A 12,500-nucleotide genomic window follows, 5' to 3' on the forward strand; every position below is an offset into this window, starting at 1 on the left:
CCGACAGCTCCGCCCCGGAGTCCAGCGGCTGCATGCGGCGGGCCATGCGCCCGGCCACGCGCTCCGACATGGGCTTGGCCATGCGCCTCAGCGCCGTCACCTCCTGGGTCTTCCTCCGCAGCACCAACTCCTGCTGCCGCTTCTGACTCTCCAGAGACCGGATCTGATACTGAGGGAGGGAGGGGGAGAGAGGGGGAGGGAGGGAGGGGGGGAGGGAGGGGGAGGGAGGGAGGGAGAGAGAGGGGGAGGGGGGGAGAGGGAGGGGGGAGGGAGAGGGAGGGGGAGAGAGGGGGAGGGGGGGAGAGGGAGGGGGGAGGGAGAGGGAGGGGGAGAGAGGGAGGGGGAGAGAGAGAGTGAGGCTGACAGTGAGTGACCAAGATATGCCAGTTTTGACATTTCTAAATGTCAATATCTAACCTGACTACGAACCAGAAAGAGAGAAAGCATGATGGTAAATGGTAAATGGACTGCACTTATATAACACACATTCACACACACATTCACACACATTCACACACCAATGGCGACAAGATGCCATGCAAGGCGCCGGCCCGCTCACTGGGAGCAATTTGGGGTTCAGTGTCTTGCCCAAGGACACTTCGACATGTGGCCAGCCGGGGCTCGAACCGCCGAACTGCCAACCTTGCGATCATTAGACGGCGACTCTACCTCCTGAGACTCTACCTCCTGAGACTCTACCTCCTGAGACTCTACCTCCTGCGCCACAGCCGCCCCAGTTTAGACATAACACACACACACACACACACACACACACACACACACACACACACATACACACATACACACACACACACACACACACACACACACACACACACACACCTCTTGTCGGCGCTGTTCCTTCTTCAGCTGGGCGATCTCTCTGTTCCTCTTGGCCTCCACCATCCTCCTCCTCTGCTGCTCCTCCTTCATCTGCTTCATCAGCGCCACCTGGGGGACAGCAGGGGAACAGGACATTAGGTGGACATCTTGTGACGTTAGAATTATAAGGTTCTATCTCCATTTTTGTCAATGTAGTTTTTACATAATCTGATCCATGTGTTTCTTAATGCCTGTGTGGTGTTATTTGTAAAATTTGGAATTGTTTTAGTCTCCTCCTCCTCCTCCTCCCCCCCTCCTCCTCCTCCTCCTCCTCCTCCTCCTCCCCCTCCTGCTCCCCCTCCCTCCTCCTCCTCCTCCTCCTCCTCTCCCCCCTCCTCCTCCTCCTCCTCCTCCTCCTCCTCTCCCTCCTCCTCCTCCTCCTCACCTTAGCTTTCTTCATCTCGTTGACCTCGGCCTGGAGTTTCTTCAGCTCTCGTTCGTAGCGGCTCTGGTTCTTGAGCAGTCGTGCGTGTTCCTTCTGTGCCGCCTGCAGCTTCTGCAGGTCTCTGTTCATCTCCTTCAGACGCTTCTCGTACTCAGACTTGATCCTGCTGGCCTTCTCCTCCGTGTAGTTCTCCATCGACACTAACGGGAGAGAGGGAAAGGGATATCAAGCCGCTGTGAACTACATCACCCACAACCACAACCAGTGCTGTAGTCTAGGTGATACGCAGGACTAGGCCGTATACCCACTAGGAAAGGCCAAGGATTTCCATATACCCACTTAACAATGTGTGAGGATACGTAACGACGTAACAGAACTTTCACACAACATGTAATGTTAGATATATAACGTTAGACAGGGAGCGCAGATGTATTTTTATGGCGTTCCGAAATGAACGATATGAGGCTGGGAGGGAAAAACCACTGACCACAACCACAACCCACTTGAGTTGTGGCGACGGTTCCCGCCTTTGGTCTCTCACTGAGTGAACGTATCTGCAAACAGGGGCCGACGTTACCCAGACAATGCCTACATTACCCCGAAACCAATAGTGTCCATAACATAACCCTCTCCACTCAATGAGGGGGGTGCAAAATGCTGGAATGCTCCCTGCGCAGTATGTCATCCATAGGAACAACTCACTGTGGTGATCCTGTGGAGACTACAGTACCCAGAGTTCCTACTGTGGAGACTACAGTACCCAGAGTGCCACTCACTGAGGTTGTGCAGCACGCGGTCTCTCTCCTGCTGCGTGTCTCTGATCTTGTTCTGCAGGAGGATGAGCTTCTCCTCGTACTGCAGCTTCAGCTGGTGCAGCCTCTTCTGGCTGTTCTCCAGCTCGTCGATCAGCTTCTGCTTGATCTCGATCTCACAGGTCAGGTCGGCCAGGTCGGCCTGGAAGTTGGCTGCAGGGAGGGAGGGAGGGGGGGGGGGGGAGGAAGGTGAAAGGTCAGGGGTGAAAGGTCAGAGTTGAAGCGTGATAACAAACTTCAGATGGAGTACACATCTGTCAACTGTGAATTCATCAACATCAAATGGAGTTTCTCTTGTGTGGCACCGGACATCTGAGTGGTAGAACCCGAACACACGGTCAAGAATGAGCTTGGAGTGTCATAAGGGGTTCAACAGCGAGATTTTATAAAACATGGGGCCGTTTCTTTACCTATGTTGGGGAACAGTGTTCAATTGACACCCCATAAGCAATAATCACTTTTATCCTAGTATCATCTGGTTGGGATAATCTAGCTACATGTATAGTGAAGTGTAATGTTTGTTTTGTTTTTTGTTTTATTTATTGATTTCTCCTGTATAATCCTTGTCCTAATTATACAATCAATGTGTTTTCAATCGGCCATGTGTCCTAGCTATTTCTTTTTCTTTTTGTGTGTGATGTATTTACTGTAGTCTACGTTCAATAGACTTCTATTGTGACTACATATATGTAGGTATGTGCAATATGTCTAGCATATATATGTACAGTTTGACCTACTGCAGATTGTGTACTGTCATGAAAACTTCAATAAACAAAGTTGTGAGAAAAAAAAAGGACGAGCTTGGAGACCAGGTGAGTTGTTGTCGTCCGCTCACCTTTCTCATCTGAGTCAGAGTCGGAGTCCACCTGGCTCTCGTCACTGTCAAACTCTTCCTCATCCCTCTCCTCCTCTTCATCCTCCTCCTCGTCCTCGTCACAGCCGCTCTCCTCCCGCTCCTCCTCCTGCAGAGGGGACATCACATCCTACACACACACACACACACACAGACACAGACACACACACACACACACACACACACACACACACACGTTTAGATCCCCACATAACTTCTTATTTGTAATATGCCTCCAAGTCATGACTTGACTTGCGCCTCTCTTACATCGGTGTAGTTTTCATCCGAGTCTATCTCTCCGTTCTGTCCATTTTCCCCGTTCTGTCCGTTCTCTCCATTCTCTCCGTTCTCATGAGAGTGCAACTTCACTCTTTTCTTCATCCCTTTCTCTTTCTCTGGACTGCAATGAGAAAATGTGCACAGTAAACATATTAGTAATATAGATATATTAGTAAGCTCAATAGTCCCAACTGTAGCACACACAGATCTGCTGCTAACATTCTACTGCTAACATTCTACTGTTAACATTCCCAGTCATTAAAACCTCAGGTTGTTTTCATTGCCACTGTTCCAGTAATTAAATTCACCATTTTGTTTTGGGAGTGTTGCCAAGCCTACTTGGAGAGATAGGACCTTCTCGTAATTAGTAAAGACCTCTCTGTCTCTCTCTCCCTTTCCCCCTCTCCCTCTCTCCCTTTCCCTCTCCCTCTCTCCCTTTCCCTCTCTCTCCCTCTCTCTCCCTCTCCCTCCCCCACTCCCTTTCCCCTTCTCTCCCTTTCCCTCTCCCTCTCTCCCTCTCCTTCCCCCTCTCTCCCCCTCTCTCCCTCCCTCTCCCTCCCTCCCTCCCTCCCTCTCTCCCTCCCCCTCTTTCCCTCCGCTGAAATTGAATGAGCCTCTACGGACCTGTGAGTGAGGTCTAGCTCCTCTGCCTCTCGTTCCCCACCAGCAGTCAGGATGAATAATAGCAGCTTGTGACAGCGCCAGAATCACTACACACTCCTGGCCCCGTTCCAAACCTATTCAGTCGCTCGCTTCCCTAGGCCCTAGCTGATCCTCTAGCTCACTTCTCAAAAGAAGAAGGATTTATGTCATGAAACAGTGAAGTAAGTCGCCACAAATTGCCATCAGCTGTTAATGACACAACAGTGTTCTGGCCTCCTCTCCTTCTCTCCTGCCAGTGTGGTGTCTAACAGAGAGGGTTCTGTGTTCTGTGTTCCTGTAATGTGTTATCTGCTTGAGACCTCACAGGGTTTAGGTGTTGCTCTCCAACTAGGCGAGGGTTACAGCTAGTCTCCTAACTTCTCTCTACCTCTCTCTCCAACTAGGCTAAGGTTACAGCTAGTCTCCTAACTTCTCTCTACCTCCCTCTCCAACTAGGCGAGGGTTCCAGCTAGTCTCCTAACTTCTCTCTACCTCATCCTCCTCTGCCTCCTCTCCTTCTTCTTCAGCCTCTCGATGTCCTGCTTGGCGCGCCGGATCACGTCGGTCATCTCCGCCTCCATGGACTTGCCGGGGGAGGAGCCTAGGGGGTGTCCGAGGAGGGCGGAGCTGTGGGCGGCGGAGGAGGAGGGGAAGGAGGGGCGAGAGGAGAGGCGGGAGACGCTACGACGCAGAGACTCGTTCATCGCCTCGCTCTCTAACAACTTTGACCTGGGAGGGAGGATGAGAGGAGAGGGGAGGAGGGAAATAGAGAGAGGGGGAAGGTGAGAGGAGAGGGAAAAAGTCAGAGAAATGGAAAATGGTAAATGGACTGCACTTATATAGCGCCTTTTTTGCTGCTCCAAAGCGCTTTACAACGGCCTCTCATTCACCCATTCACACACACATTCACACACCAATGGCGTCAGAGACAGAGAAAGAGAACGATAAGGAGAGAAATAAAATATGGAATTGGAAGGAAAACACTTTATAGAGGCCCTTAGTTATATGTTATAAAAGTGACTCTGACTAGAACAAAACAGAAACTCCATGAACAGAACTTCATGGACTTCTCAAACAGCCTAGCAGAGCTGACGCCTCACCTGAGCTCCTCCACCTCTCTGATGTAGTTCTTGATCAAAGTGCTGATCTGCTCCTCGCCCTCCCCTGCAGGTCAAAAGGTCACAGTGAGGTCACAGAGAGATACAATCTGACCTACTTAAAATGGCCGACTGACTAGGCCAGATGATCACTCATTGGCGTCTGTCAATAAACAACGCATGAAGGAAGCAGTGTAACCCAGTGTGTGCCGTGAGTCACTCTCGCTGTCTTACCTCCCGAGTTGGCGAGCAGCGCGCTGACCTCGTTGGCGAGCAGCTGCGTGATGCGCGCGTTGAGGTGGTCGATGGTCTCCTGCATGGCTTTGACGCGCATGCGCAGGGTGTCGCTCTCTCTCAGCAGCATGGCGTTCTCCGTGAACAGATCACTGAAGCCCTCCGAGCCGTCCTCCCCTGTCACACGCTTCCCCTGGAGGGAGAGAGAGAGAGACAGCCAATCAGCACGCGGGAGGAGGGTATCTCAACCAATGAGAATGCAGAGTCATGTCATTTCACCCAGTCAAAAATCCAATAAATAAGCAGGATAATTTCACAATTTTGTGACGTTAGAATTAGTTCTATCTCAATTTGTCAGAATTTAGTTTTTTACATAATCTGATCCATTAGGTGTTTATTAATGCCTGTGTGGTGTTATTTTTAAAATTTTGACATTTTTGAGTTAGTAATTCATAAAATACAAAGGTTCCATCTCACAACACATAATGGAATGTAAAAACTTTGACGCTCAATATCTCTGAACTGCCATAAACGGAGATAGAACCTTATCATTCTAAACGGAGATAGAACCTTATCATTCTAAACGGAGATAGAACCTTATCATTCTAAACGGAGATAGAACCTTATCATTCTAAACGGAGATAGAACCTTATCATTCTAAACGGAGATAGAACCTTATCATTCTAAACGGAGATAGAACCTTATCATTCTAAACGGAGATAGAACCTTATCATTCTAAACGGAGATAGAACCTTATCATTCTAAACGGAGATAGAACCTCATCATTCTAAGCTCACCATTTCTCCCCAATAACCCTATTGCAACACCAAACACACAGACGTGTACTGTGTGTACTGTATATCTGGAGCTGTACAGGCATGACAATGACATTTATCCAATCACAGACAAGACACAATCATTTCACCCAATCACACGCTCCATTACTCTCAGACTCTCTTCAGTCAGGTCAGATCTCTCTTCACCCGATCTCAAGACCCTCGCCATGGTTACGCATCATTAACTCATTAGTCTAGTAACCTTAGCAACTCACTGTCGATCACATTATGGCTCTAAGCGATCCCCCGTGTCCCATAACCTTCGGGGTCCACGTTGATCCAGAGGAGGAAAGTGCTCACTCCATCCCTCCATCCCTCCCTCCACCCCTCCCTCCCTTCCTTCCACCCCCTTCCCCCTCTCATCCGTTCATTATTATGTCCCTGCCCCCCCCTCCAATTCAAAAGTGTCAATCCCTTTCTCTCTCTACCCTCTCCATCCCTCCCTCGCTCTTTCTCCCTTCCCTCTCTATCCGTCGCTCCCTGTCCCCTCCTCCATCCATCTCTCTCTTTCTCTCACCGCCTTATACTCCATCAGTTCGATCTGCAGGCGGGCGATCTCGGCCCTCAGAGAGCTGATCTGCTGGCTGGTCTTGTCCTGGTTCACCACCACCTTGTTCTTGATGTTCCTGGCCCGGTTGGCGTACTTCAGCGTGTTCAGAGTCTCCATGAAGTCTCTGTCGGACGGACTCACACACGCTATCATCACCGTACGACTGGGAGAGGGAGGGGAGGGAGAGAGGGAGAAAGGGAGAGAGGGCAAAAGGGAGAGAGGGAGAGAGGGAGAGAGGGAAAGGGAGAGAGGGGGAGAGGGAAAGGGAGAGAGGGAGGGAGAGGGAGGGAGAGAGGGGGAGAGGGAAAGGGAGAGAGGGGGAAAGGGAGAGAGGGAGGGAGAGAGGGAGGGAGAGAGGGAGAGAGAGTGAGGTGAGATTATGTATCAGCAGTAAAGGTGGGCTGTGTGTGTGTGTGTGTGTGTGTGTGTGTGTGTGTGTGTGTGTGCGTGTGTGTGTGTGTGTGTGTGTGTGTGTGTGTGTGTGTGTGTTACCTGTTCCCTCCCAGTGAGTCCTGCAGCAGGCGTGTGAGTTTGGAGTCTCTGTAGGGGACGTGGCCTCCCTTCTTAGTCTGATCTCCCAGCGCACTGATCACGTTACCCAGGGCCAGCTAGGGACGACACACACACACACACACACGTCAGAATCATATCAGACAAGCGCATCTGTCTCACTAAGACACAATTCACAGGCACACACAGGCACAAGCACACACGCACAAGCGCACGCGCACACGCACACGCACATGCACACACACACACACACACACACACACACACACACACACACACACACACACACGTTACTCACCAGTCCACAGTTGATGGATATGCCCTCCCGTGCTCTCTCCCCCGTGGCTCCGGTGCGTTTGAGTCTCTCTGAGCCGGCCAGGTCCACAAAGTTGAACTTGGGTTTCGTACTCCGGCTTGGCGATGGTCCCTCCCTCCACGCCGTTCACCTCCCCGTCAACATCGCCGTTTACCTCCCCGTTCACCTGGAGGACAGAGGGACAGAGAGTTACAACTGCTGCTCTCCACAAGACGCTACATCAACAAGCTTTATCACCTTATACTCTTTCACTACTTCCTTGTTTATGGGCTATGAGGAGATATAAGATAATATGTAATATTGATATCATGGCATTGTTGAAAACACTCGTCTGTAAAGGCCAATCACAACTGCTCGGTCAAACGTTTTGATTATCTGTTTGGCCAGTAACCAGTAACCAGTAACCAGTAACCAGTAACCACAGTAACCAGTAACCACAGTAACCAGTAACCAGTAACCAGTAACCAGTAACCACAGTAACCAGTAACCACAGTAACCAGTAACCAGTAACCAGTGGGAATAGAAATCCATTGACACACAAATGTTCTTCTTTTCCAGTTCAGCTAATTTAGTTTTTTTTCATAACACGAAACATACAAATAATATGATTCAATAAACACAGATACAAAAGTAATAACACAAAACAATACGTTCATTCTTTCTTGTTCTCCCTCTCCATCCCCATCTCTCATTCTCTCAACCTCTCATCCCTCCATCCCTCCATCCCTCCATCCCTCCATCCACCCGTTCCTCACCATGTCGCTGTCCTGTGGGCAGACTCTCATCTGGCAGAGGAAGATGGTGAAGATGGCGTGAGACCTGGAGCTCTGGGCGTTCATCATGGTGCTGGCGGTGGTGCGGGACAGAGCGCCCAGCTTCAGACACCCTAACAGCTGCAGAACCAACCAGAACCACACAGCAGTTAGAAGCCGACTATACACAGAGAACACACGCTATCATACTGGAGATGAATAGTAAATGGTAAATGGTAAATGGACTGCACTTATATAGCGCCTTTTTTGCTGCTCCGAAGCTGCTCCAAAGTGCTTTACAACGGCCTCTCATTCACCCATTCACACACACATTCACACACCAATGGCGACAAGCTGCCATGCAAGGCGCCGGCCGGCCCGCTCACTGGGAGCAATTTTGGGGTTCAGTGTCTTGCCCAAGGACACCTCGACATGTGGCCAGCCGGGGCTCGAATAGTAACACACAAACACGTGCACACACACATGCACACACAGACACACACACACACACACACAAGATCCTTTATCTCACACCCTTATACATATACACTTACATAACGGCACACTCACTCTACAATCACACATATTCACCATTCAGTCACACACTTCGCTTCGTAGTAGTTTGTGGAGTGAGGCCAATAGACACGCACGCGCGCGCGTGCGCACACACACACACACACACACACACACACACACACACACACACACACACACACACACACACACACACACACACACACACACACACACACACACACACACACACACACACACACACACACACACACACACACACACACACACACACACACACACACACACACACACACACACACACACACACACACACACACACACACACACACACACACACACACACACACACACACACACACACACACACACACACACACACACACACACACACACACACACACACACACACACACACACACACACACACACACACACACACACACACACACACACACACACACACACACACACACACACACACACCTCCTCCTCTGAGGTGACGATGCGGGAGGTGACCCCCGAGGTGTAGATGCTGCCACTGACATCCTCGTGGATCTTGATGTTGGACTTCCTGCTCTTATGGTCTGGGTCCTTGGTCCCGTCAAACAGATCCAGGATCTCCTCGTTGTACAACTGTAATACACAATTATGTGGAGTTTATACAACAGTTCTACAGCGCAATTTATTAGTTAACAGTAATAAGCGCCAACAGATTATGATTTGTTTGTTTATTTAATCATTTATTTTGGCTCCGTCAACAAAAAATAGTTCCGCAACTGGACTGTTGCCTAGTAACCTGAACACAAACATCTGCAGGTGAGCTACTTTGTATTAACGGTCATTTCGGAGTGATACATTATAGTTAAAAGTCCCAGTGCTGTTATACTGTATATCAGCACTCATGGAATGCCTCTTGTCCAATCAAATGACTTGGTTGGAACTAACTGTTGTATAATGTACATTAACAAACATCAGGTTATTGAAAAAAGAATTCATTAATTAAAAGCATTATTTTTCAATACATTGCCAGTGGGTGTGGAGGGGAAGAGAGACAGAGGGACAGATAGAGATGCAGATGGAGATAGAGGAGAGTTAAGCGCAGAGAGCATCTCTAAGTGAATCAGACAGTATTAGCAGCCTATTACTGTGGTCCCCTGAGACAGCCTGGAGTAGGGCTGCTATAGACCCAGAACACACACGCTTAACCACCAACACACACACACACATATGGATATAAGATACAACAATCAGCGCCTTACTCACGCACGAACGCACACACACATTTTAAATGCTTTATTTATGTCTACATACATGTACAATATCTAAAGGACATAAATACCATCAGTGCTTTTTGACATTATGAAAACAGTCAACACACACACACACACCTGACAGATGATACTACCAAACACTAACCAGACAACAGACTTGCACCAGGCACCTCTCAGTACAGCCAGTTCAACTCTATTACACATATCAGCTCATATCTCCTAACTCATCCCCCTTTCCTGTACACCCTCTCTCCCATGGGCTCATGGGTAATGTCAGGGCTAATGACTGACATCAATCAGGACCCACAATGCACTGGGCTCGACTGCATGTCTGTCAGCACGCTGTCACTTCCTGTTATATTACCTAGGCTGGATCCCTCATCCCTCCATCCCTCCATCCCGCCATCCCTCCATCATCCTGTTTAATGCCACATCTGGTTAGGGTTACCATAGAGACACACACACACACACACACACACACACACACACACACGACCACCATGAAGCGGGACGTGTCCACTAGGGTGGTCATTGTCTCTCTGTTGTGAGGAGAGAGGAGGCGCTTCTCACAAAGAAGAAGGAGGAGAGGAGAGGAAGGATTGGAAGCCATTTTAGAATACCAACACCACCATAGACACACCCCTTAGACCCTGGAGGGCGTGTGTGTGTGTGTGTGTGTGTGTGTGTGTGTGTGTGTGTGTGTGTGGGTGTTTACCTCTAGGAACTGAGCGGTGACTTTAAACTCAGGCGGGTGTGTGCCGGCGGCCTGCGCCTCCGCCCGCCTCTGCTGGACGCCCTGGAACAGATGGTGCACCGCCCGCGGGATGATGCCCTGCTCCCCCACACACACGTTCATGTCGAACCCCGTGCCCATGGTGTACGTCTTCCCCGAGCCCGTCTGGAGACAACACACAACCAGTTAATTTTTTACACCTGACTGAGAATGGGTTCATTTTTGACACGTTGCTCGCTTACTGGAAATGACTTACAGTAGACTTCCCATGGGTTCATCTCTCATGTAACATTTAACACTTAATCAGCCATGAGGGCTCATTTGACCCCTGTGAGTAAAAAAACATGTTATATCTTTGCACTCGATCACATTTCAGAACCCTCCTTTCATGACTTTTCCTTATCCCTTATGTGCGTTCTACCACCCAGTGTCCTTACATTTTCAACATCACATCAGGATAAGCTAGTATGAAGCTATTCTGCTGTTTTTCTGTGTAGGAGGCAGGCTAATTTACAAGCGGCCAACTAGTGATCGTTGTGTGTAAATATCAGATTTACATTCTAAAGAGACGGCTCTTTTAGTAGGTAAAAAGGCACGGCTGTTCGATTAAAGACTGATGTCGATTGTTACTTGATGTCTATGTGTGTCTTGATGTCTACAGCTAAGGTACCATAACTGCACATAGCTCATAACTGTATACACTGTACCTCTAAACCACCGTACGTGCCATACTGTGCCTATCACTATCATTGTCATGTTCTTATTATTACTATTTGCACTTCTGGTTAGATGCTAAACTGCATTTCGTTGTCTGGAACTCTGCAATGACAATAAAGTTGAATGTAATCTAATCTAATGTGTGTGTGTGTGTGTGTGTGTGTGTGTGTGTGTTTGCGTGTATGTCTGTCCTATCCATATGTAAATACAGTGGCGTTGTAACCACAACAGTCGTGTGAGTGTGTGAGTGTGTGTGTGTGTGTGTGTATGTGTGTGTGTGTGTGTGTTCCTGTGTGTGTTTGTGTGCGTGTGTGCCTGTATGTGTATGTGTGTGTGTGTGTGTGTGTGTGTGTGTGTGTGTGTGTGTGTGTGTGTGTGTGTGTACTTACCTGCCCGTAGGCGAACACAGTAGCGTTGTAGCCCTCGAAGCAGCCCTCGATCAGTTTGTGGACGCAGGCATCGTAGATCTGATTCTGGGCCGAGTCGATGTCGAACACGTAGTCGTAGGTGAAGGCCTTGTCTTTACCCAGCAGCACCTGGGGCTCGCCGGGCGTGACCAGCGTACAGACGTGACAGCCTTCGATCTTCTCCTTCGCCATCTGAGGACGGATCCTGGGAAAGAGAGGAGACGAGGTCAGGAGGACAAGGACAGGAATGGTAAATGGACTGCACTTGTATAGCGCCTTTTTTGCTGCTCCAAAGCTGCTCCAAAGCGCTTTACAACGGCCTCTCATTCACCCATTCACACACCAATGGCGGCAAGCTGCCATGCAAGGCGCCGGCCGGCCCGCTCACTGGGAGCAATTTTGGGGTTCAGTGTCTTGCCCAAGGACACCTCGACATGTGGCCAGCCGGGGCTCGAAGCGCCGATCTGCCAACCTTGTGATCATTAGACGGCGACTCTACCTCCTGAGACACAGCCGGTTAAAAGCACCTTCCAAGTCATAGTCAACAAGGGGTTAAAACCACAGCCAGCAGGTTAACATGTTGGCATGAGAACATTATTGTTACTACATGTAAACAGTACGGTTCAGTTGTAAACAGTTACGTACAATCGTTAATACAAACTAGAGAACATTTAGGACAATAAACGT

The 12,500-nt window shown here is 49.3% G+C and overlaps 1 protein-coding gene across 1 annotated transcript in view; it reads right to left on the reverse strand.

The window, feature by feature from the left end:
* Positions 1-12,500, reverse strand: part of kif21b (kinesin family member 21B) — a gene marked incomplete at both ends in the record, with an annotated part of 56,865 nt that overhangs the window by 25,180 nt on the left and 19,185 nt on the right. Inside the window, 17 exon segments of the mRNA XM_080545761.1 lie at positions 1-169; positions 844-951; positions 1,268-1,467; positions 2,044-2,232; positions 2,915-3,062; positions 3,200-3,332; positions 4,346-4,582; positions 4,954-5,017; positions 5,185-5,377; positions 6,538-6,733; positions 7,063-7,178; positions 7,379-7,478; positions 7,480-7,562; positions 8,152-8,289; positions 9,169-9,318; positions 10,672-10,854; positions 11,796-12,018. The exon segment at positions 1-169 is cut by the window's left edge and continues 151 nt beyond it. Coding sequence (XP_080401887.1) covers positions 1-169; positions 844-951; positions 1,268-1,467; positions 2,044-2,232; positions 2,915-3,062; positions 3,200-3,332; positions 4,346-4,582; positions 4,954-5,017; positions 5,185-5,377; positions 6,538-6,733; positions 7,063-7,178; positions 7,379-7,478; positions 7,480-7,562; positions 8,152-8,289; positions 9,169-9,318; positions 10,672-10,854; positions 11,796-12,018 — 2,630 coding nt within the window.

This window comes from Nansenia antarctica (assembly GCF_963989245.1).
Source record: "Nansenia antarctica genome assembly, chromosome: 15".
NCBI classification, from domain to species: Eukaryota; Metazoa; Chordata; class Actinopteri; order Argentiniformes; family Microstomatidae; genus Nansenia; species Nansenia antarctica.